The 27,891-nt window shown below is 35.0% G+C and overlaps 1 protein-coding gene across 2 annotated transcripts; it reads left to right on the top strand.

The window, feature by feature from the left end:
• On the top strand, positions 1-27,370 carry LOC106121365 (solute carrier family 22 member 13). Of its 2 annotated transcripts, XM_013317022.1 has the most exons (6): positions 1-89; positions 15,324-15,776; positions 16,401-16,808; positions 16,879-17,125; positions 17,207-17,212; positions 26,973-27,370. In XM_013317022.1, exons 2-6 carry the CDS (start codon positions 15,358-15,360, stop codon positions 27,015-27,017), a joined length of 1,125 nt encoding a protein of 374 aa, XP_013172476.1. In that variant the 5' UTR covers positions 1-89; positions 15,324-15,357; the 3' UTR covers positions 27,018-27,370. The 2 variants fall into 2 exon arrangements, with proteins under 2 accessions (XP_013172476.1, XP_013172468.1); XM_013317014.1 differs by lacking the exon at positions 26,973-27,370 and having other exon boundaries at positions 17,207-17,987.
• The last annotated feature ends 521 nt before the right edge of the window (positions 27,371-27,891 follow it).

The raw sequence follows: 27,891 nt of genomic DNA, 5'->3' as shown, positions 1-27,891 counted from the left end.
GCATACATTTCCAGTTGTGAGGTGTTTATTAGCTGCCATGTATTCGATAAAGTATTTTTACAATTGAACGGTTGCTTGAGTTGAAAAAGGTAAGGATCAATAGCTCTTTTATTTATTTTAAAGAAATCGAAATAAAAATATAGAAGATATTTTCTTTAAATTAAGTAAAGTATATTTTATTTTCTTTTTAATTTTTAAAGTTAATTTAGTAAGTAATCACTCGTCTAGTGAACCGTGTCATGACGTAGTAGTGATGTATGACCGGGAGGGCCGACGCGGAATCACAGGCTGACAAATTCATTCCGCACTTGACACCTTGCTCTTGTATACTTTCCGCCCCAACCGCGAGGGTCGCCACGCCACGCCAGGGGGCTCGCTAATCTGTGTCCGGACTTTTATACACTGTGCGACATACGTAAGTCTTTAATATCTTACTAGCTGAATACTAACTGGGCTTAGAGGAAATTAATTTAAAGAAGGCGCGACGTGGTAGGTTTTGACTTCACAAGCCTACCAAAATTGTACATATTATGAAACTGGGTTATGCTTGTAAGTTACGCCTGGAAGGTCAAAACTGTCATGCGAAATCTAACGTGTGTTGCTTACATTAATTAAAGGAACTTGTAAGGGAGAATTTCAGGTCCCAGTGGAAACGAGAATAAGTTCTTAACTTTTATTGAAATATTACCAACATAACGCAATGTTTTAATGTATTTTAAAGTACAAATTTATTATATCTACAGACTATTAGTCAATATGTATTGAGGCAAAAAGCAATGTTAATATTGACTGATGCCAATATATTGAGTGAAAGTTACGACGTAATCTGAGGTATGCAGTCACGAGAAATACGACTTTATATCCAAACTAGAAAGGATAACTCACATGGCAGTCGCATATCTCTTTCTGTTTGTGGTTCACGTGTTTTTTGTTTTTAATATTAATGAGCGACATAAGAATTAAGTTCGTATAGCTTACGCAATAAGAGCTAAATTTGATTACCCCGTGCCAAGTGATTTCATTATTTGGAAGACCTTGCTGCACAAGGTTAGTATGTCTCTGTGGTATGTATAATATGTGTTTGACAGTAGTAATACGTGTATTGAAACACATTGTTGTCTCCGTTTTTTCAAAGCGAATGAGAGAGATGATACTATGTTACAATACAAGTATCCCGTCAGTCAAAACCCTTAGTAAGTTATCTTCATTGTTGTAATGTAAACGCAAGCTTTTTGTTTACAATTCTTCGGTCGGTTGCTATTGTTCATCGATGGTGAAACATATTTAATATAAATCGAATTAAATAAATCGAAATGTTTTATTTTCATAAAAATAATTATATTTAGTAAGAATAATAATTGTATATATAGACATAGAAACGTGTGCCACGATTTTCCTTATCAAACCTGATTGGGATTTGTTTCGCTCTGTATTTTGCATACAAAATAAAGAAAACATCAACTGACATGTGAAAATATTAATAGCCATAATATGGTAAATATACATCTTACTACTAACTAATCTTATAAGTGCGAATGTTTAGATGGATGCTTGGATGTTTGTTTGAAGGTACCTCCAGAATGACTCCATAGATTTTATAGATTAACAGTGGTATAGCCCGCTTTAACATCTTCGCTCGAATTGGCCTGGTTCGCCCGGTGAAATACCACGACCACACAGAAGACAGACGTGAAGTGGAAGCAATTCCGCGTTTTGTTTGATGAGTGTGCGTCCCGGAGGCCTAATGTAGTCCTCTTTCACTTCCCACCCTTTTTCTTATAAGGAAAGGATGGGAAGTGGAAGTGGACTTTCCGGATGAGAGGATGCATGGAAAGGGAATGTATTCTGTGCATCCTCTCCTCCGTCGATTAAAGGTAGGCAACGCATATGCAATTGCGTATGTCTATGGGCAACGGTCACTTCGCTATATCAGCGATTTCAGGTGGCCGCTCGCTCGTTTGCCGCCTTATGATATAAAAAAAAAAAGATCTTGCTGAAAACTGGCACATATGTAGAACATAGTCTGAAAGAACGAATAGGCTTACGTTTTTTTTCTTTCCGCGCCCACGGAGTCACGGGCGACAACTAGTATATCTTAATATGGTAAAAGTGTGAACATATGTCAAAACAATTAATGTAACTAATACAAGGACGCTTTTGTGTTTGATTTTTAATTTCATTGGTTTCTTTATCTTTACCTTGACCAAAACAACAAAAGGTAAACTAAATTCAAATACAATGTAATCAGACATTGAAGTTAATGAATTAGTTAACACTCTTCTTACTATCTTACTAATATTATAAATGCGAATGTTTAGATGGATGAATTGCTGTTTGAAGGTATCTTCAACATATAGGTAGAACTATGCTGGAAGAACATAGGCTTCGGACGGAATCGCGGGCGATAGCTATTTTAGAATAAAGCTTATTACGATCCGGAGGTAGATGAGTACAGGGTAGGAGAGCAGGGGAGGGTATTGTTGGAGTGCGCCATGTAACAGCTTTCTTTATCAGTGCCACGTTTATGAGCGCATAAATTCAGTTTATCTTTATGAATATTCAGCACCGTTCAGTGACGGCGACGGCTAAGTAAGAAGCTACATAAATCTGTTTGGTTCTGTACATTTTTTTTAAATATTGGTTTCAGTACAGTTACAATTGTTATTATACAATTGAAACCGTTTCTTTGAAACACATATTATGGTACAGTTATATCAAAAGAGAGAACATTTTTTTAAATAACTCGGGGTAAAATTGGCATTTTTATATATGTATATGATATGAAAGTTAATAGATTGATTGATGGTGGAGTTTATAGAGACATAGTTGAATAGTAATCATATTTTTAACTTTTAATTAGTTGGTTGTTAGTTAGTATTATTATTTTGAATATTTAGAGAATGTTCTTTGATCATTTTAATTATTAAATATATTAGAGCCGGCTTAGAGTTTTGTATTTTTTAATTCTTCATAAGGGACCCTAAAAGTGTAGTTGTTAGTGTCGGAGACATTTCTTTTTATTTATGCTAATAATTCCGAGTTTTATTTAATTCAGACTCGACGTTGGACATTCGTCGCATTTTTAAATGAATTTGTTTTATGCAAATATTATGTTCTTAATAAAATTCACGACTCTTTACAACTGATTTTTTTTTATAATCTCTCGATTTAGCAGTTAATAAAATAATTTTGAAGGTTTTATGCATTTGGGAGATAATTTTTTATAAGATAAAAAAATATATTATGCGTATATTTTATGTAAAACTTTAATAAATTGACGCTCGCTACATTTTACTTAAAACATTTATGTTAAAGATTAATAAATATTTTCTATTTCTCTATGTAAAGTCATCTAGTGGACCGAACACAAAGCATTAATGATTAATCTTTAAAGTTAATATAAAATCATGGAGAGAGAGCGCATTAACACGGCGAATTCGATGTCGGAGTAATTCCTGGTTGTCGAGTGATGAATGGCGCCCCGGCAGCCCCGGCTTTGACCTAACCCCATATCTCACCCTCAAGTAACCTCACACGATGTTTTATTACTTGATGAAACGCGCTGTCCCGTCCTTACAGTGTCCGCCTTGTAACTACAGTTTTTTTCGATGTTGGTTTAAGAATATATTCTTCGACTACGTATTAATATGGAGGATATGGTAAAAGGATTAAAAAAAAATATTAAATTAAATCCATGATTGAAAAAATCTTAGAATCAATAAAGCTGTCAGTTTGTGTTCTGTATTTATGTAACTTTGCTAAATATTTTAATCAGGCGCTGTAAAAGTGTTACTCGTTGGAAGATTTTTTTATCCTTTTTTTATCTTAACCTATAACCAGTTATTTAGTTTAAAAATATTGCTTAAGATATTATTTAAGAATTTATTTGATAGATGAAAATAACATCAAAAATTAATGTAATAACGGTGTTACGTGGAACTTCCATGTACTATTAGAATCGTAATTGAGACACAAAAGGGAATTGTCGTGTTTAAACGACATGAAGTCGATTAATGACACGGCACGGTGTCTAGTAGGCGACGTCCGTATGTCTGTCATTACAACTTATTGATTTTATGATTAATGGCGACTAATGCACGAAACTGTAACAACTGTCTATAACTTTGTTTCTGTTCTTTAATCACGCGATTATACTTGTAAGAAAGTTTTTAGTAACAACTAACAAAGTCCAATTAACGGTAACCATTTTTTTGTTAAGTTTCGTTACGTTTTAAAAAATTTTATGCATATTCGTGTTTGTCGCTTAAAGTTTTTCTTATCTTTAGTCATGAAAAATATTGAGAATAAACAAGCAAAGAATAAGAGTCACATTGTTGAGCTAAGGAGCTAGATTTTTTTTTAAAATAAGCATTTCTGTGAGGCACAATACTAGGTTGACATAAATGTAGATAGTAATCATAATGTGCTAATTGTAGGCTGTGGATGCGAAGGGACACGTGTCGTTTCCTCAGCGTTCTAGAATTTTTTTAATTGTTCTTTAATTAAGTACGCCGCTGTGGCGCACTGAAATATTCAACAGGGGCCGGGAATTAACTCCCTTGTTATGTTTTGAATAATAAATTTTATTGCAACTTCGTGCCGTCGTCAAAACGCTTGTTTTGAAATGTATAATGACACTTATTACCTCATAGCACAAATTAAAATATACTATACTATGTCTTTATGGAATTAATAATTTATTTGTTTATTATGTAGAAATTGGAATAATTTCTCGGGACGTTATTTCGTGGCCAAAATGTAAATAAGTCAAAAATCTTTGTTCTCGTCTTGTTGGTTTTAGAAAAGATTTAGAGTAAATCAATCCTAAAATCCGAAAGTATAAGCAGCACAATGCTTACAGCTATTATTTCAAAACGTTAATTGATTATTAATAAATGTATTTCGCGTGCAATACACTGGCGGGTAACATATCGAATAATGATTTCAGCCAATTAACTGAATCGTCGAATATTGGATAAAACGCGGTGATTGCCCCGTGACCTGTGCCGCTCGCTCGGGTCCCGCGCGTGTTTGTTGTTAATTATTTTTCAATTTAATTACACAGTATCTGCGGGATGTGTTTTCAATTTTAAGCAGTTTAAATAATAATAAAATTTTATTACTTTAATGATTATGAACACAAGTTTTTAATAAAGGATAAAACAAACGGTTTTCGCATTTATATTTTACCAAAACATTGACATATTTCATACGCTAACAATAAACTGTTAACTTTTATTGAATAATTCAGAATTACATGTGTGTTTCCGCACATTGAATAAAATGCTTTGACGGAATGCTTTTGTCACGTGTAACCCGATATTCCCCATTGTCACGCCTCGTTCTACTTCATTCGAATATAGTTTGACGTTTTATGTTTCCTTGGTCGCCGCCATGTTGGCTGTCATCGGCTGTCACCGCGCTAGTGATGGGACGCGGCTCGGGTTACGGTTACAAACATCGGACAATGGGTCTCTGAATCGGAATTGAGTTTATTATGTTGGATTTTATAAGTGTCTATTGTGAGGGTCTGACTATACCAACATCAGTAAACAATTAACTATTTTTCAATATTCTCTACTGTGATAAAAGATAGAGACGTTGTGAGAATAAAGAAAAGCTTCAGTCCCTTAAGAAAAGGCTATAATGATCTTGCAATCACAACTAATGATATCCTTGTGATGACATCTTTTTAGTTGATAGATTGGCTTAAGAATTTAACATTAATCAACAAACATACGTGTGTAGATAGCTTTAAATATCCAGAGAATTTAATCCGAATGTCACATGGGTGTTTCTATTACGTCACACATGTGGTGTATAAAAGGGAATCTCAATAAAAAGCGGATTAGAGCTCCCCACAACACACGCTATTGTCAACGAAATCCCATTGTTGGCTCGAGTGCTAATTACGTGCGTGAATGGATGCCTTTTGACGACTTTACCCGTTTGTTATTGTGCTGTCGTTTGCGAGAACCCTTACTGTTGCTAAATTGCGATTGGTCTTTATTCCTTTGAGAATAATAGTGACATTTGAATATCGTATTTATTGTTAACTGCAAGTTTAATTGTTTCAGACGTTTGTAATATTTTAATAGTTTCTAAATTGAAAAATGGTAATAAATCGTACCACAAAAGTTATATGTTTTTTTTTAACTTCACTTCTCAATGTTATTTATAGGTAAGCCATGTTTTTAAACAGTTTGAATTTTAGTTTAATTATTTTGAAACATTTGTTTAATACGGAAAAAATTACTTTCTTGACAAAAATTTCAAATGAAAGTGATTTAAAGACCTGGATATGCAATGCGTAGACAACAATGTACATCACTAGTTTGTGACGTTTCAGAAATTAAATTTAAAATCGTAATAGTATTTATAAGTTTAATCTTCTGTCACAGTTGATGACTCAAGATTAGTTTACATTTTTGCTTAAAGTTTAAAATTGCTCGTCGAATAGATTTAGATGAGTAAAATGTTCCATTTCAAAGCCAGTCAAGTGTCAGCATGATAATAAGGGAATCAAATAACATAAGCCGTGCATAAGCCCCTGTATAAGCCTGCTCGGGGATTAGGGTGTTTACAGAACAGGGTGATTGTCGACGCAAAAGTATTAGGATGCTTATTGTTGACGTTACAAAAAATAGTCTCTTGTCCCGCCTAAGTCCATACCACCCTAGTTTAAAGGTTATTTTTCAGTACTGGTAGCTATGCTATGTTTTTTTGCATATACATTTTCTCTTACACATCTTATATGACTGTAATGGTTCAAATGAGATGTCCCATAGTTCAATACAGATTTAACAAATCTGGTTTTCATTTTATAGTTGCTTTGTCTTATAAGTAGCCGTTGATCTACATGTCAAAAAATTCTTAGCTTCGTATAGCATTCGCTGGATAACAAGCTTTATAATTTTGTGTCACTGGGCAGAGCACTGTTGCACTTTTGGGCATCTGTTCGTTGCATTGTGTATTTCCCTTTGTGCGTAATAATTACTATTATTTGACAGTTTCTTGTAAAATTCGGGGGTTTGTATATGAAAGCCGGATGTTTGGGGGCGTTGGCGGCTGCGGTTGAATACGTTGAATGGAGTAGCTAGTTATTTTCGGCAATCGGAGATTATAATGTTTTCGTCGGTACTAACCAAAATTCATCGAGTTGAAAATTTATATGACGATTAATATAATATTCTCATGCGTTTATAATGTAGTGAATCACTTTTGTTGACTATTGTTTTGCATTCATGACGTAACGCGGGTGCTCTCGAGTAACAAACTAAAGTAAAGGATGATCTTTTTAATCATTTTTGCTGGAAAATGGCAATGTTTATAACGATTATTCGTTGTCAAATAACTATCTTAATTAAACCGTAATTTTGCCCTAACCTGACCTAATAATTTTACCCCAAAAAATGAACTTGATACCTCGATAATGCCAACTTTTTAACAAGATTCGAGTTAAAGCAAATGACGTGGACTATCGTCGGCTGCAAATTACGGCGGGCGGCGGTCGGGGCTGCGACGTGTTATTTGGACCCGCGACGTGTTATTTGGGTCCGCTTTAATTGCGGCTAATGTGTACCGTTTACAAATAATAACGTGCGGCGAGGATGTTTGAATTGGTTGTATTACAGGGCCGGAATGGACCGCAGTGGGCCGGCCCCGTTCATATTTGCTACGTTAATATCGGGCATTTGATCGACAGGCCTCGGGGAGGTTATTTTAAAATAATTATACATTTTAAAAACGTTATAGAATTTTTACTGAGTAGGACCATAATTTTATAAACGAGTCTAATTATTGCTGCGTAGATATCTCTAACGTTTAGTAGCTTGGAAAAGTTATTGTGAAACTAAAAAGTCGAAAAACTAAACTAAGTCGAAAATAGTAAAAAGAAATGTGACAAATAAACAAGCAAACGCTTCGCCATTTTGACTCCTTTGATTAAAATGATTTCAAAATGTTTTAAAAAACCATATAATTATTGTTCGAAGTATTTGATCGTTGGCACTTTCATTAAACTTTAACGGGTGAATGTGCAGCGTCAAAATTAATGGCCAATCAGCTGAGATTGTCAGCGAGCAAACGTCGGGGATGTTTTTTGCAAGTCAAATGGTTCGCCTCCAGCGCACTCGTCGGACGACGATTTTATGCTAATTGGAACTGATCATTATTCTGATTTGAATCTTTAGGGATGTCGATATTATTCAATGAATGTTTTATCGTATCGATAAATTAAAATACTTTCAACAAACATTTTTTTCCAAGATAATACACAAATAACATGGAGGTCTTGCATATGCGTAGATTTATGTCACTTTTACTAACTTTGTGACTGAGTGACTAAGTTATGGAAATAGGAATAGCCTTGGAAGAGAAAAGTTTGGCTTAAGACAAGAATTTCGTTAGTCAGGTTAGTTTAGTTTCAGATTAGTTAATGAACATAACCCACATTCATTTTCCTCTACAAAATCCAAGTTTAACTTATCGTTAAGTAGCCAATGTCGTTGCGCTCTATCACTTCGGGACGACATTAATTTTTGCGAAGTTTTGGCGCGAGCTTCGGTACTGTTTTACAGGAATTAATGAGCGGGCGATACTAAATTTTCTTTAAAGCAAACACTGCCATAAATAAAATTACCCGCCGGCGAACACAACTTATAATGTGTGGTTACCACGGTTTTACACAGCTTTGGGAAATTGCAAATGCAAAAGTTATAATACATTAACTGGGGTTAATTTGGTACACAGTATATTTTTGACACTGGATTTTCTCCAAAAAGATTTTGCATGTGTTACAGACTGGCAGATTCTGTTCACCAAAATTGGCTCAAAAATATATCACATCTGTGATTCACGTAGATGATTTTCGATCAGACCTTTGATGAAGAAGCATTCTTTGTTTAACATTATAAACGTTGTTGTAGCAAGTTACTAAATTCACGAGTATTTTTTGCGTTTTCACTTTAATTATTTTTAAGATGTTTATCCCGATTTTTCCTCAGCGTGTAGTCACCCGCTAGCTGCGGCGATAACTTACAAATTTAACGACAAAAGCCGGCCCATTTAACGTAAAATACCGCGCGGCGACAGGTCTCATATACGGAGGCTCTACGGCTCACTAACGCCTTTTCTATGGACCTACATACATAATATGTTTACGGCAGTAGTCCACTAGTAGACCAATAGGCAATATACGTGTTTTCATTCGGATTATTTTATTTATTTAAAAGTGTATTGATTTTTCTATTATTAGCTATAGCTACTTAAATTCTTTTGCTATTAACTTTTTTGGAGATTGTCGATCTTAATGCAAATTGTAGAATGTTACACAACAATCTTACTGATGGCTTTGGACTACAAAGTGTTCGTTATTTACTCATATTACTTGTGCACATTTTAAATATTTAAAATATAAGGTATTGGAGATTAGTTAGAGAACGCGGGGTTAAATATAAGTAGAGATAAAATCTATTAGTTCGCTTAGTAGTTCCAGGCCACTAAGCTGTTGTCTGCATTAGTGAGAGTAATTAATAGTCTAGTGGGAGTGAATTATTTTCTGTGTAAGGAGGTCTTTTTGTGCGCTGCGCTCCTGGTGACTTGTGACCCATTTGTCACGTTAAATGGCCCGTGCCTCGGCCGCGATATTCCTTATTTATGGTTCACAAATCTCAGATACGGCCGCGCGACGCGATTTATATGTCTGCTTGTATTCCTTTTAGTTATTGCCGTTTTCAAAATAGATCGATTACTCTCTCACAATGTAACGATGTTGTAATACAGAACAGATTGTTTCACATAACATTTATAGCTTTTATATGGTTTGATGTTTGGTTTATAAACCTAATTCTGTGTGAAAAATATATAAGATGTTGTGTGTTTATCTTTGAATATGTCCTTTTAACTTATATTTATAATCACTTACTTTAAGTCTTTGTTTTATTACATTCTTAAACCAATGTTGTAATGTGTAGACTTGATTAAGACATTCACTAGTATGTAATCACCCTTATATAGTTTGTTATCAGTAAAATAAGTAGTTATGTGTCTCGCGACGCAATAATTACGTAACAGTAGACGATAATAGACATCGTGAGCATATAAATGGTTTTTATCAAATGATTTATCAATGGTAGATATTGTTAGGTGTTTACGAGCGGTTCGTGTATCTTCCCCCTTATTTATCGTGTCGTTCACTCACATTGAATGTATCGCGAGTGATTTATCGATGTAATACTGAGCATTGTAATTCAATAGGCCAAAGGTCAGCTTACAGAATGTATTGTTAGATTGCCTTATACAACATACACTATGTCTATTTCTTGGTTTATTCCTTTGACAAAATACTTATCATGTTTTTAATTAATAAACGCGTAGCTTTATGTTACTCTTTTCATTGATTAGTTAATTTACTTTTGGACTTTGATAACCTGTCTAGTCCTGGAGCGTCGGTGGCTCAGTGGTCTAACGCTTGACTTGCAATCTGCAGGTCCTGGGGTCGAATCCCGCCATGTACCAATGTGTTTTTCGATTTCCGATTTACATATGTACATTTATCCGACGTTCTTACGGTGAAGGAAAACATCGTGATGCAACCTGCACATATCTGAGAAGAAATTCAAAGATATGTGTGAAGTCAACCAACCCGCAGTGGGACAGCGTGGTTGACTACAGCCTAGTCACCCCTAACTTAGGGTAGGCTCCGAGCCCCTCGGTGGGGACGTATAGTGAGCTGATGATGATGATGATGATGATGATGAACCTGTCTAGTAGTTCGTAAGTTTTCTAATGTCAACATGCTTCTAAAGTTGACGAATTAAATACCTTTGTCAATACAGATATTGTCTAATCTATAAGAAGGTTATTTTATATTGAAGTGTTTATAGTAATTGCTTTTTTTAACATGTACAAAATTAGAAGTGATTAAATAGACAGTGTTAATGTTGTTGAGACGGAGGGTCGTTCAAATCGCGGCCGCGTTCCCGCCCGCGTGCTCGCCCGCCTCTCGGATGAATGCCTGCAATTAATCACTGTTTATTTACGCCGCCGCTGAGAGGCGCTTGTTAATTCCTGCGCCAGATGAAAAGTTAAGCTATTAAGGCGTATATTTCTACGCCGTTTTTTTCACGAGCTTTCTTAATCTTGTTATCCTAGGGTTGCCACTACACTCGTATTCACAATTATTTTATTTTATTAACACACTTAACACATGCTAATTAACATGACACACAGTATAACAAAGGTCGTCAGAAGTCTAAGCATTTGTATATTAAATTGTAAGAAAAATAATGTTACTCTAATATACTAACGACATACATTTTGTACTTTTATTGCATAACGTTAGTTAATAAATTTTGAATAAATATTGATTTAACTATATTTAAATTTAGTGGCAGTATGATTCTTTGAAACATAATTCAGAATATAGCTACATGAAGACGGCGGAGTTATATTTTTAATGTTCAATATTATTGCAACACCTCCGTGTTGTCAGCCCTGACTGATCTCGAAGACAAATTGTTGCCTCTTAAGAATTAATTTCAAAGAATACACCCTTACAGCTCGTTTTTCATTGTCATAACGCCTTTTTTCTCCAAACAAAATATCACTTTGTTCTTAATTAGGGCCTGATGCTTCCACGCAACTGTTCCCAAATGCCGTTTATTAATTTGTTTTAAGTTATTGTTCTCCTGATGGATCTGACTGCTCTCCTTTTGTTCTCGTTTGTTGATAAATGCCCTATTTGTTCATTCTTACGGTTCTTTTGTTTAAGAGCTCGGCTGTTTGATGAAGAGTTTGATCAATTATGTTCTATTTATGGCATGATTTATTAACTCAGATTTTGAAGTAATGTCCTAAAAAACCTAGACTCTGTGTTAATTGCTACTTTCCAGGCACGAGGTATCAGAATATGTTTTTGAACAATATCAACCTGTATAAAACACATCGTAATTTTCGACACCTTTGACAAAACAGTGATATTTTTTAAACTGAGTTTTTGGTCTCAGAAACCTACGGTGAATTTATCCATGCTAATGATTACTTACAATTAGTGCAGCGTTGTTCCGCGAGATGTCGCTGTGCGCAACTCGATAACCATTACGAGGAGATATCTCGGCAACTTGTCACAATTATACCGGTCAGGGGCGTTATCGGTGCGCCCGTCGCCCGATTTACTGCTGCGAAGACACCTTGTCCTTCCATTTAACTGTTATAACGTTGTAAATTAAACTGTTATTGTTCCAGCAGTTAAAATTAACGATTATTGTGAGGGGCCGTCGAGCGACTGATAACTGAGATGGCTCCGGGCGGCGGATATCAATGTTTCTCATGATTATTACCGCATTTATAGTATTTTTATAGCATTTCTTTTATTAAATCACCATTGAATTAAAAAGTCAGTTAGGTCAGGAATTTATTTTGGGTTTCAAAGGATCAAAATAATAAAAACAGCACAGTTACTTGTCAATTAATATGGAAGTTTACTCATTTATTCCAGCGTTTTAAAGTTATAATTTTTTACTCAACTTTTTTTGGCAATTATTATTCATAGCATTAGTTTGATTTTCAATTCTAGTCACGTTTACTTTTAAATATAGGTTACTTGATAAAGTTAAAGTAGATTTATAAAATGTGCAACTTGCAGACGAAGATTTGAAAGAGAACGTTCGCTATAGGAAAGAGTTATTGCGTCAATAAAACTCCGAAACAGTTCTCATGTTCCAGTTTATTGATGGCGTTTTGTTGAACAGACATTAATTCCTTTTGTGATTTGTAACATAAATATTTAATTTTATTGTTAAGGAAATCGTCTATAGAAATCATATTAAATGTAAAAATAAACTCCTCTAAAGCAATCTTAATTTACACACTCGACAGTGACACGGCACGTCAAGTCAGTTTGACGTACGTCAAGTCGTTACGTATTTATGACGTGCCGTCGGCAGACGCCATTTGTAAAACTCAATTAGACGGCGTCTCCGCTCGCCTCGCGCTCTCATAATGATAATTGATGACGAAATTTGCGAGCTTTTTGCGGAGAGATCCTTTCCGGTTATATTTCTTATTTGTGACGCGTTTCCATTGTTACTAACGATACGTCACTTGTGTTTTGTATGCTTGTTACTGAAGAATTCAATATCGTTTTAACAATGTTACCTTTGGTGACCCTTTAAGTACTTTAAATGGTTAAACCTCGAAAATATTATGTCTTTTTAAAAAATTATTGATCAAAATATTAAGAAAAATATATTTTTTTGATTAAATTTCAGACTTGGGAATCATTGGGATAATTCTCCACTCGACATGGCACAACAACATTTACTAACGTTGCAAAAATATTTTGCCAATGGAAACAAAGCGAATGTCGCTATATTTCTTCATAATACGGGCTCTGTTTAATTTGTAAATCGCTTCACGACTGATTAAAAACTCCTTTGAAATATTTACGAGGCGCTGAGAAAAAAGTACACAGAGTGAGTTCGTATTTTTCTTTCCTCCTTATTCTGAAGCGGGAAATTGAAAAAGTAAAGCTTTTCCTTAAATTTATTATGCGTTAAGTGAAATGATCGGGTAAAACGATTTTTAAAGTAAGTTTGAATTTAATTCTTTAATACTTTGTTACATATTAAACTTTTTTACTACTTTTACTGAAAAAATTTTAGGCATTTACAAGGGGTGATGTGAGTTCTGACACGATGACTGTGTTACAATAAATTCAACGTACTATTTTTTATTAGGCTACACCCTGTAAATGCTCTTATGAATGATTTAATATCCGAGATATGAATCAAAACGGGTACTATGCAATCACTTTATATCGCACAAAATTACGATCCGACAAGACTCGGCAAATCATCGTAATGGCTACAGGACGCTGCCCGAGGCGCTGGGGCGTTGATGATAAATCTTAGCCCAAGAACAGTGTTATTCGACGTGATTATCTATACCTTTTGTTCCTTTTCTTATGCTAAGACAGTTTTATAAGTTAATCATTTATTATATTGCATAAAAAGTATTATAAAAGGAAGAGAATATTACGTTTTGATTTAAATAAGTGTACTACAAAATAATTGATGCCTAAATTTCTCAGTTATGCTATCTTCAACTGTATCATATTTGCTTTTACTTAACTTTTCCCAAGTTGTTTATTAAAAATGTATGTGTCCAATTTAACATGTGTCATAATTGAGAAAGAAAATAATATATTGTCGGCCATTACTCACTCACCGAGTGATTTTAGTTTCAAAGTGCTGTGAATTATCGGCTGTACTCTGACGTGTTATTACCCGATTTTCTGTCGCTTTTAACACAACGAGGTGAACTTGATTGCCTTTCAATTGTTGCAAACGAGACTGAACCGAGATAACTACGATTTAACATTCAAAACACTTATAGAACATTTTTATATCTATTTATTCAAAGAGAACGAGAGTATTAGCGATATGTGTGTTTTGTTCGAAAGCAACGGAAATAAGTATACCAAAGGTCTATAACTCTTACCTCGTGGCTATAATAGTTTCTTAAATGCTATATCAATCTTCATTTATAGTAATTTAACATACCATATATTTAGTTTTTAACTAATTTACAATAAAAAATTATTCTATTAAACTTTTATGTATTTTTGTAAATACAATATTTTACTGCCAATATTTTAATCGAAGATTTTATCAAGAAACAGAATAAAATATCGCATATCGTAAAAGTATCTAAAAATAATGTTCTCAGGAATGTGAATTGCTCTTTCTTGACTATTCAAATTTAAATTGATTAATAACAATGTATAATATATGAAAAGTACATCGTATTATTATTTATTCTTTTCAAGCTTTTATTACGTTCTTGTTAATCAAAGCAACTAAACATTTTACAACAAACTACTCGTTAAGACGATTTAAACGAGCCCAAACTCAATGAGGTTATGTAATTTCATTACGTAGTTCCTGTAGCCATCTTTCAGATTCATCGTCAGATGAGCACCGTGTCATCATAATATTGCATTGTCATGCAATTTACATATGTGTGCAAAATTTCAGCTCAATCAGTAACCGCGAAGTCCATTTTTAAGGTTTCGTACATCATAGAAAAAAACGGAACCCTTATAGGATCACTTTGTTGTCCGTCCGTCTGTCTGTCAAGACCCTTTTTCTCAAAAACGCGTGAAGGTATCAAGCTGCAATTTATATCAAATACTCAGGTCTGCGGTCCCTTGGTGCTGTGAAAAAATAAAACTTCTTAACCAACGCAATCAAAATATACGACCGTTTATTAATTTGCAAAATTTATGGGAACTCAATTTAAAATATGAATTATTTTTCCAGGTTCAAAGAAGAGGAACGTAGTATTCGATTTAAAATGAAGAATATATTATCTAGTATATGTCCAAATAAAGAAAAACATAAAGAAGAAACATCTATAGACTCAGAGGATTATTTAACAAAGACCATTGGTACATTTGGATTATGGCAAGCTGCAGTTTGTGGAGCAACAGCTCTAACACGATTCATTGTCATGTGGAACATGACAGCGATATTTTTTCTAACACCCGATACAGAATTCGAATGCATACAATTCAAAGGTATTGGAAATAAAACTGCTAATACATGTTATGATGATTGTATGAAATATGAATATCATAATCAAGGATTACAAACAACTCTGATATCTGATTACAATTTGATATGCGACAGACAATGGCTGGCTAGTATGGCACAGTCAGTTTTAATGCTGGGATTTCTTGTTGGGACATTTTTGTTTGGTTGGATATCAGACAGGTAAATTATAGTATATTTCGACAAACCTACTACCATTCGTGAATCTTAATTATAATAGCGTCGGTGGCTCAGGTTTCAAGCACTTGACTTGCAATCTGCAGGTCCTGGGTTCGAATCCCGCCATGTACCAATGTGTTTTTCTATTTCCGATTTACATATGTACATTTATCCGACGTTCTTACGGTGAAGGAAAACATCGTGATGCAACCTGCACATGTCTGAGAGGAGGTTCAAAGATATGTGAGAAGTCAACCAACCCGCACTTGGCCAGCGTGGTTGACTACGACCTAATCACCCTTAATTTAGGGTAGGCTCCGAGCCCCTCGGTGGGGGGACGTATAGTGAGCTGATGATGATGAATTATAATAGCACAATAGCGCCCTCCTAGCAATGATAATACAGTGCTACAAAATTCTTGTCGTAGTGTAGGTGTCTGATCATGCCTCGTATTTTTTGTGCCTAATTAGATTTGAAAGTATTTTATCACAGAAGTAACCTTAATATTGGCCACTGTCACCGGGCCTAACGAGGCTACCGCTTTTACTGTTAATTAAAATGGTGGAAATAAGCTAATAATTCGTGTGTCCAGCTTGAGTTGTAACATATTTGGTATATTTGTTTCAGATTTGGTCGTCGCAACAGTATAGTCGCGTCGGTACTTATTAATGTGATATTTATGTTGGCAACACCGTTTTCTCCAAACTTTTGGACATTCAGTATCTTTAGACTTATCACCGGCATTGCATCTGGCGGGACCCTCATTATATGCATTGTTATAGTAATGGAAATTATAAGCAAAAGCCACCGCGAGGCAGCGAGTAGCGTTCTCGTGCAGCCAGACGCATTGGCACAAGCTTCTTTATCAATATTCGCGTATTATTCACCAAATTGGAATATATACGTTTTAGTATACAGTGTAGCCTCGATTTTTATTCTTATAATTATTTTATTTATACCAGAATCACCTAGATGGTTGATTTCACGAGGAAGAATCGACGAAGCTATACAAATTATAACAAAAGCTGCACAACGGTGAATATATTTTAACAATAATAATTATAAAACAAGTTACGATGATTACATTTATGTTATTTATCCCCAGCAACAAACTGAGTACTGAAAATATAGAAGCAATAATCAAGAATAGCGCTGAAAAGTTAATAAACAAGAAAGAAGTAGTTAATACGACTTATTTAGATTTATTCAAGACTAAGGAGTTGGCCATCAACACGACGTGTATTTTCGTAGCGTGGACAGTCAGTGGCACTTGTTTCTTTGGCATCAACCAGTACATGACTTTCGTGGGTTCTAATTTGTACGTCGCTGTTGTAGTGTTGGGTTTAATACAGGTTAGTATAGAAGAAAAACTTTCCTTATCGATATTTTTTAATATTATCAAAATTACTTTTTAATTACACCATTTTTTTCAGATGCCAGTAAGTCTTGGTTCTTGGATAATCAACAAATATTTAGGCCGTAGGATAGCTTCACTTGGAATATTTACACTTGGCGGAATTGTTATGATTTTACTCATTTTCGCCGAGGATTATTACTGGCCTGCCACTATTTTAGGAATTATAGGATTCGGTGCCGTAAGTTCAATATTTACGGTCACTTATATTTATGCGTCGGAGTTATTTCCAACGCCACTGCGTAATATGGCATTTGGGTTGACATCTACTGGAGCCAAGTTTGGAGCGATGGTAGCGCCTTTTATTGCTAATTTGAAACCGCAATGGGTGCCTTCTGTAGTCTTTGCTGGTATGTTATTTGTAGGCGCTCTTTCTTGTTTGCCTTTACAAGAAACCAAAGGGCGTAATTTAAAAGACACAGTGTCTTAAATAAATTTCATTTATAGAGGCTTATTACTATTAAGATCTATAGTACTTTGATCCATTTGTCAGTATTTATTAATGTTAGTAAGTATACCAGAAATGCAAATGCTTAGTTACAAGAAAGTACGTTATTTCTTTATTCTGCAGACAAAGGTTAATGTATAATAAAAAAGAATTAGGCAATCAATAAAGTAATAAAAATAGAATAACAAATGGTAAACAATAAAAAAAGTTTTAGCTTAATAGTTGTAAATTAGAAAGGCATGTGAACATCAATATTGTCTGGCGTATTGAATTATTGCAAGATTAATGTTGGCATCGTGTTATATTTATCAGAGAAATTATTAGTTTCGATAAAGTGGCTGGACGTGCTCAATTCATGTGACAGCTTATTTATTAAAGTTCGTATTTTATTTTTGCGTTTTGTTTTTAACTTATTTTTTATGATGTAATTTTACTTTGATGTCTACTAAACTGTATTGGTATTACTTCCTGATGTGCACAGGATATGCAGCTAATTATCATTTGACATTAATAAGTCAAAAGACCCAGGAACATAGCCATATGGTAATTTACATATTTTATAATACAATATGAGAAAACTAATGAGGAAAGAAACAAATCTCCATTCCACACAATTGGAATGAATGGTATGGTACTGATGTGTAAGCCTATGTGGCCAGCATATTGAAGTGTAAACAGCGTTCAAATATAACAAAACCAATGAGGCGGCAGCGGTGGGACGTCGGCGGAGATGAAACGATCCTGTCCCCCCCCACTCTCGCTTCTGCCCCCCTTGCTCCTGCCACCCGACGGCTGCGATCAATTGCACATGACACTCAAATGAGTCGCGACGATCAGATCAATGAGATGAATCCGTCAGCGCCCTCTTTCCGCCGGCCGACGTCTTCTGATGAATAACACCCGCCACTGATTGCTTTATTGATCTTTTTTTATGCTGAGTGATCAACGTGTACGTACATGTGAGATACAAATAGAGTTTATTGTTAGAGACAAGTGGGCAAGAAAAGGTTAAGAACGGTTATAAAAGGGTCTGTGGACTAACAATACAATATAAAATAATCGATAACACTTGGAGAGTAAATTTATCTAGATTTCATGGATTTTTTTAATGTGTTGTAAATAAAGGTCATGGGACTGCATTTCAGCACCATAGAGACAGAATTGGATAGCCATATAGATAACATATATGTTAAGATTTAAAGACAGATAATTATGAGCGAATGATTCACTAATATTGTAATTGAAACGTGAACAGGAAATACGTTAACTAAACTAAGTTCGGTTAAGAATACGGATGTAAGACAGCGCCTGATCGTTCTTTGTTCATGTCAGACTTGCGCTGATTTATTCCTATTAGTTACACGTAGTACAGACAATGCATTCCCCAGTGTGCTGCTCACATCAGATCTGTATCGGATCCGGCCGCCTGGGTGGCCGGTGCTTGCTGATGCGAAGAGCTCACGATAACGCGATAGCATAATTAGCATGGGCCTTTGTCAAACAACCAAAGGGTATTATAATATATTACTACATTTTTGCATTTGTAGACAGCTAAGGCCATTTGCTTCGATATTGTACCAGCTGATTATACATAGTCTGTATTTTTCTGGTTGAGAGCGACACAGGACTGTTTAGTGTGGATAATTTGTAGTTGTATTATTTTGTAACATACTGTACTTTATTCATTGACTCCCTGCGCGTGGAATAAATGAATAATATAAGCTTATGTGTTCTTCCAGACGATGTTCTGTTCAGTTCTCCATCTATACTAAAATTTACCAAGATCTGTGCAGCCATTTTGGTGATACCTTCCAACAAAAGCAAAATCAAACATCCATCGATCCAAAGTTTCGTATTTATAATATTACTAAGATATGTATGTAAATAAAAAGAGACCATAGTAGTTGTGCCTCTTGAATAATTCCAAAATACGAGTACATAATGAAATATAAAGAATTTAACAGCGACGTTCACTTTCGTGTGTGACATGACGCAGGAAAACTACATATTGTTAAGATTCAGGGTGGCAGTGTCGGTCGCTGTCGGTGGTCCGGCACATTGGTATGCCGGCGGCGTGAGGGTGATTGTCGTTCGCAACCCACGTCGACGTGCGCGATTAAACAAATATTGTTTGTTAATGAGGAACATGGCATTGACTTATGCTCCGCTAAAATGAAATCCTGATACGTAAGAACAGGGTCACTCGGAATTTGGACCATATGTATGGTACACATTCTGACCCTGATAGTTCTATTAACATGACTATATTAGGACCGTAGAAGATATTCGCTTATTTTTGTGTCTTGATCGCACGTACAGATGTATTATACAGACTACATAAAATTATAAGACCGAGAACTTATTCAATATAGGAAAACCATGGTTTTGGTTACCAAGGATAAATAACTACGTTTATTTTGCATTGTTTGTACTGCCTGTACTCAGATTTACTTAAAAAAATAAAGATTTCCTTATCCGTAAAGAATGAAGGACATTTAGGAATCTATTATATTATATTGTTTTTGAACCTCAACCGAATATTTTATGTGAAACTTGTATCGAAAAGCAATTTAAACAAGGTTAATTCCAAGTTAACGCATATCGTTTAGAATCAAAATGAGGATTCGACATGAAAATCGTCCTTTATTATCAGGTATTGCACAATCGGCCGACACTTTCCTAAGACCGTTCGCCTCCCCGATAATCAACCAGTTACCATTCGGCCGGGGTCTGCGGCCCACAATAACAGCCTAGAGAGTCGTTCCGCTGACGTTCGGTGAATTTTTACTGCCGACCGCAGCGTAGGCCACCGTGACCGGTGACTGTTGACGCCTCTATCGGCAAATATCTTCAGTAAAGTTGATTTGATTAGAAATTCTTATTAGTCTTGGATTTTTTTTTATCATGTTTCCTCCTATTTACTTTGAGCTACATTCGATATGATCATTAATAAAGTTCTACTATATTTTTAATTTTAATATTTGTTGAAATGATTTAACAAATTCTTATTTAGTTAAAATTGTTTAAGTATGTGGCTTAATATTTGTATTTTACATACTGGCATGTAAAGAATCCAATGAATTCCAAGCCGTGCGCGTCGCGGACCTCTCGCCGCGTCGGCTATAATTAAACGTAATAATAAAACAGTTGAAAACGATTCGTAAAATAAACATTTGAGTTGTAAATTAACGTTTTAGGTGGCAATAAAATAAATTATCTGTGCACGGGATTGACGTATTTGTAGGCAATAAAACAGTTGTCAGAGCCTGTTCGCGGAGATCCGAGCGACGCGTAGGGGGCATCTGATTTATATTGTACTGGACGTTCAGTTAATACTGTCTCCTGGGTGGTTAAACTGAGACATCCCGTGTAGTCGGTTATTTTATTACATTAGCGTTGTTTCACTTATAAATAAATGATGTTAATTATACGTATCTCTGTTAATAACATAAAAAACAACAAACCCGAACAGATAAGTACATATTTTGAACACGAGTTTGTAAATATTAGTTGTTCATTTTTTGATTAACCATTACTTTTATCAAATTAATAATATTTTTCGTTATGTTTATCACAGAAATTGATGCAATTTTATTATTAATTACCATATTTGAATTAAATAACAAATGCATTTGTCTTGTCGTCTATGATATCATAGTACATTCTTATTTACGGCTGTACCTCCTTACAAATTGTACATAAATCAAATATCGATACTCGCACTGAATTTAAATTTAACAAACAATAGTCAATTTATATTTCTTTTATTATGTTAATATATTATTTACTGCGAATGGCGACCGTCACATACATACATGCTGTTGTTCTTTGAACTTAAATATTAAATATAATAAGCATTTTCCCTGTCAAATATAAGATAATCATGTCACAAACTTTAAGTGTAAAAGGAAAATTATAAGGAAAATGGGTTTCATAGATTCTAACCTGTGATTTTTTTGAAATAATAAAATGGTTTTTCCTGTATTTGGTATGCATATACGAAGAAATGTAAGATTTAGTCAAGTAACAAAAGGTCAAGTTATTTATAAGTTTCCTTAAGTTTAAACAACTTATAACCTAAAGTTTATGTATTTAACAGAAATACTTAGTCTTTTTCTTCTACTCAACATTTGAAGCAATTTAAAACCTATTACAAAAATTCAGTATGCTTAATTCTGTAACATTGTATATTATAAAGTTAGAGCCGTGTATTCAGGACCGTAGTCATTCGACGCCGAATGAAATCGGTCGGTTCATAAAACGGCAGTTAATGCTACATTCATGAGATTTTACACCCGATGTGAGCGACACACACAACTGCTTTATAAACCCTAGGGCACAGTGCACAAGCTGATAGGTAACCGAGCGGCTAATAACAAAAGACACGATGTTATCTAGAGAAAAACATACAACCCAAGGTGGGATTGATAGTTTTGAGTCGCGATGCTTCCTATTACCATGTTTTTTTGCTCTCCATGGACAATTGTTTAGCCTGAGTATATTCGAGTAGAGTTCAATAATTTGCGTAAATTTTAGGCTCAACAGTAAAATATAAACATTTCTAGGATAAAATAATAAACGATAAAAATATCTGAGAAATTGTCTATGCTATGAATTATAAGTTATCTTCAGTGTTTTCAGCTCTGCTCGTGATTTATACTATATTAAGGCTTGCGTTTATCGCTTCCGCCTGTCACCACATCCGAGGTCCGCCATTCCTCATAGTTGTAGCGTACTAAATATAATATAAATTTATACACACTAAAACCCACATCTCGAATTACAATAGTTTATATGAATGCCAGAGGTTTTATGACACTTTTTTATTGTAACACATTTGAATGTAATAATGTTAGAACACTTATCAATGTGGTGTTGTCGTAAAGTGAACAAGCTGACGCAACCCGCGCCGCGCACATGTTATCTCTCAGGCTATAAATTTGCATCATTTAGATAATGTCTGGTTCATTCATACAGATTGAGACTTCGATTAACGTTGTTCTAACATACTACATAGCTTTATAGCTCCCATTGACTTAACCGCCCATCTATACATCAAGATAAATAAAAACTACAACAATTCAAGTTTGCATGGATGTTTGTTTGAAGGTAAGTCCAAAACGACTGCTTGGATCTCGTATTGACACATATGTAGAACAGTCTGGAAGATAGCATAGGCTACTTTTAAGACTTTTTAATTTTTCGCGGACGGAGTATGTAATAAAGTAATGATTTCTGTAATGTAAAGTTCATAATAAGTTAAACATAATAAAGTATTCAACGTTATTGTCATTGAAAGGCAATAACAAAAACATAATAAATTCTCAAGAAACCCGATAAAGTAAATTCAAACATTATATCCTCATAAAACAATCCACCTGCCAGATTTATGTCACCGATTTTACCGCGTACTGTCTTTTAAATAAACGCCACGGTAGCATGAATATTATTGACCGTTCATACAAAGCATAATATAAAATGTACCACAACATTCAAAATTTTGTGTTTTTATTGTATCACGTAACATTCATTGACGGCTTTGTAAAGCCAAAAATATTCTTTGTAAAACTGAACACGCATTGTATCGATTATGAGCGAATATTTAAGTTGTATAATTAAATGTTGGTGTAGGGAGTAGCGAGAAGCTCGAATGCGCGGTAAAGGGCTGTCCACACGGGCCGTGTCGCGGTCGACGCATAATTTTCACATTCAATCAAACGTGAAACCCACTTCTTGATAGCCGGATCGTATTTATAGTCACGACCTAGTTCTTTGATCAAAGTTATATCGTAGATTCACGACTACACTATACTTAGCAATGTCAAATACTTTAAACATAAAAATATAATTTATTTTTGTCGCTCTTTAAGAACTGCATTAAAATCTGATCTGTAAATTAAGAACTACTTGAAAGGTATTAAACATAACATCCTTAATGTAGTTAATATTTCTAATTTGTTCAGGTAAAGTATCAATTAAAAAAACAGAAATTCTTTTAAAACGATATCATGAACGAGGAAAAAACAATAGAAACGTAGACTTTCACATTTAATATAAGTATTGTAAATTTCCATTATTATATACCTAATTATAATTAGTAAACGTGACTATGGATAGATCGCTAAGCAGTGAATTAAGTTGCGCGCGCGCACCCGCGCTGCTCACATTTATTTCTTTATTTATCCGCGGCCAATAAGGCCTACATTCAAATAGTTCATTAGGCAGAGCAGCGACATCTTATGGCCCTTTATATGCGAAACCCGTTTGTGTATTTTATTTTACTGCTTCTCGTTGAAAATGTCGTGACACACGGCGCACGAGAACGGACAGTGTCGTGAGAACTGTTTTAACAAATGTCGTGTTGGTATGCGGTGGCTTACTAACAATTTAGTAGCATATAACTTAACATATTAATATATTTGCAGCAATCATAAAGTTGTAAAATGAATATTTTTAATTTCTGGGCATTCATTGAGGTTAATTGACTAGCGCATGTTGTGATGTTGGTCATCGTTGTTGGCGGTGTGTCGCGGCCGTGGGGCTGCAAATCACTGCGTGATGAGCGTATATACGAGCGGTGCGACGACGTACTGCAATGGGAACGGAAAGCCATTACAGCTGCGGACAAGGCCCAAACTAGGATCGAGTTGTCGTACTGATTGCTTACACAAGACTCGACTACTAATTACGATCACTTTTAGTACTTGTAAAAAATTTAATATTTCCTACATTTTTATGTGACTAATACTTTTTTTGACAGTATTAAAGATGGCAAATTATTTGGAAATGACCTTTGGTCAAAGACGTTATTGTACATTTTTTGTGAAAAAAATTCCCAGAAATTAATGTGAAAATGTTTAAATTGAGAAAGAAAACTTTAATGTCTAATTTAATCATAAATAACCCGCAAGTGAAGCATGTTTTCATTAAAATAATCTTTATGGAGTTCGGTTCAACAATCTATTTAGAATGTTCAATCTAAATTATATTCGTTACGACTTTTACTACACCTCCTACGAAAGTAGTAGTCAAAATACTTTTAAAAATTTATGTGAAATCGACGAAAATAACGTTATTTAAAGCGAAGCTTGTTTTCTATAGCTCGTCAACAAAATCGACTAGTGATGGGGCATTGACGTTAAAAATAATCTCGATAAATCGAGTCGGAGATCAAAGCGGGAACAAATCGGGCGGGCGACGCTTGCGATCCACAAAATTATACTACTTTTGGATACGGTATTTACTTATTAATATATTTATCTGGATTTTTTATTCTATTGTCCCCCTAACCGTGTGATGACAAATTAAATAAATAAAATTAAGTATATGAATGTATGAAAATAAACATTGCGTTTTTTATACATTATTATCCTTATTTTCAATTTAATCGTTAATACTGTAATTTATTTTGTTCCTAAGAATAAATTATAATATGACCAAAATATATATATTTTTATGAGATTTTTCTCACAGATTTAAATAATAATTTGAACGTATTTTATAGTGTCAAATGTCAAATAACACCTTCCTTGTTAATTTTAGTACGTCGACGTAACTCATTTTCAATTAATTTAAATTATTACCCAAACAGTCGGGGCAGCGTCGACCACTGTAAACTTACATACAATTTATTGTAACTGTTCTAACATTTTACACTTTTTATTGAATTCGGCTGCGGTGCGGTGCGGTGCGGCGCGGTGCGGTGCGGTGCGGTGCGGTGCGGTGCGGTGCGGCGCGGTGCGGTGCGGTGCGGTGCGGCGCGGTGCGGTGCGGTGCGGTGCGGCGCGGTGCGGTGCGGTGTGGTGCCGTGCGGCGTTACAGCGCGGAAGTACCCGTCGATAACGTTAAATACTGGAGTGTAAACTTGAGCATTAAAATTCTTACCTCTGACTTGCGTTACATTTAATTTGCGTAAATCCATTATCGATTCTAGCAATCGGAAGTTAGCATCTGCTTTTTTGCGCTAATAGAAACTTGCCTGATAAACATATCTTTTTGCGATGTTTGTTATTACATCGCATCCAGGACTTGTAAATATTGAGGTTTTTTGATGTCATTAGTTTGATATATTAAACTTAAAATCTTATTTATTCATTCTTAATATTTAATCTTCTGTGCTATGTTTTGTGCACAGATTAAATTTCGAATAAAATACAAACAATAATGAGACGAAAGCCTCATTTACAGAGTGAGACAAACGTAGCACAAGTTTGTTTCGTGTGTGACGTGTTAAGAACATTGTCATCAGCTTGAAATTAGGTGTTACTCGTAGCTCATTTGGACTGGCGTTCCTTTTGTTGGGAGGCACATAATCTTCCTGACGGCAGCCTTTATGTATCGTGGGATTTGATTCAGTGCGAACTGAACTCAACAAATCTTTCGCCTCATAAAGGCTCTGTATAAAACAGACTGCAAACGAGCAGTGGGATTCTTAATTGAAGGAGGTCACTGATGTTCATATAGATCCGCAAATCCAAAGGAAACAAAGATGCATTCCCGGTATTCCAAAAAGAAATACGCTGATTTCTTGAAGGAACTTAAGTGGTAGCAGTTACGTTCACATACATTTAAATTTTACCCATTTAATTAAGAATAATTAAACAACATAGTATCACATTGATAGGAGTACATGCGAACTAGCTTTAGAATTAGAACTAGGTTTGGAATAAAAAAAAGAAATATCAAGATTGCTCCACCTCATGATACCTGAAAGAAGAATTGATAACCTCCTCCCTTTTGAAGTGAGTTAAAAATAACTATAGTTGTCTAATCCGAAAGTTTTAGCGTGCGATGTCAAAGCGTGATTTACTTCTAACGCGAAGGAGATACGAAGGAGGGGGTGTGACAGGTCAGGGTGCGTGGAGGGGGGGGGCGATTTGAACGGAAGAACACTTGACTAATAAAAAACACCCCAACGCCCTCCTGACTGATGCGACAATTAATTTAATCCCATTTCTCTGCGTCTACCGAGGCGTCAGGGTTGCTATAACGAAAACCTAGCAAGCAAAACCTACACACGTGAAATATGTTTAAGGAAGCTAATAATTAGACCTTTGTGCACACACGTAGAAAACTGCAACATTGTGAGGAAATTCTACTTAAAGTATAAGAGATGAGCTAAATAGGCACTTATTTTTCATATTATATAACTATCTGGGAGAGTTATTGCTGATTCAATTTGACATCGGGCTGCTAACCGCTACTTTTATTTATATATTTTTAGTTTTGGTCGTAGTATTTTTCGTGTGATGTTTGTGTCAGCCCTCGGGGTCGCGAGCAGCAGACATCAGCGCGGCAGGCGGCTATTAAACAAGACTAATTGAGCGATAAATTTCAGACGGGAGACGATATAAAAACGAACGGCCCCGGAGAAAAATCCTAGATGAAGGAATATTGAAAGCGGGCCGCCGGGAATTGATTACTGTCAATTAGGGCTGCCACTCCGACGTCGGGGCCAGATGCTAACTCGATTCTATTAGTATTCCGATCGCCGTTGTGTGGGACTGCTTTTATTTTTTTCCGTTTGTCAGATCTCCATCGCCTCCGCTGCGCCGAATTGGATGTCGCTGACAATTTGATTAATACCGTTTAATTCATCTCAACATTTTTTAATTCGTTTTGATAAATGAATAATGTAATTGGCAGAAAATTTATCGCACTGTTTGTTATCTGATTTGATCATAATATTTGCCATTGACGTTTGTAGCAAAATCAATCTCAATAAAATTATATTTAACACGATTCACCTTTTAATTAAATCCCTACGTATCCAATTATTATTATGACGAGAATATCTCAAAGAAGAAATAGAATAAAAACTATAATTAGAAAAGATTAATAAAGTGATTAATCAAGTACTAGTTTAGTACAGTGTACAACGATATGTGTCATGTAACATGCAACAGGCAATCAGCTGTTATTTTAATTCAATCAAGTATGTGTGCGTAATTCTGCAATATCATCGTTCGAATTAAACAGAGTATGTTCGCGCGATATTTCATTGGCCTGTGCTGCGTTGCCTGTCACAATAAATAAATATTAATGCGCGTCGTTACTACCTGCGTTCAGATATATTGCGACTTTATGCGTGTCGTCGTAACACCAAAACGGATGCTATTGACTTTGACTATACAGAAGAGGACTAGGCAAGGAGCCGCCGTGACTTGATACTATAAAGATATATCGAAAGGATTGAAGTAACGATGACAATTATATGTGTATTTCATGCACACTTATACACGACACGAGCATACAAG

The sequence above is a fragment of the Papilio xuthus genome, unplaced genomic scaffold (genome assembly GCF_000836235.2).
Source record: "Papilio xuthus unplaced genomic scaffold, Pxut_1.1 DF829129.1, whole genome shotgun sequence".
Classification (NCBI taxonomy): domain Eukaryota; kingdom Metazoa; phylum Arthropoda; class Insecta; order Lepidoptera; family Papilionidae; genus Papilio; species Papilio xuthus.
This window is presented reverse-complemented; position numbering and strand designations above follow the sequence as displayed.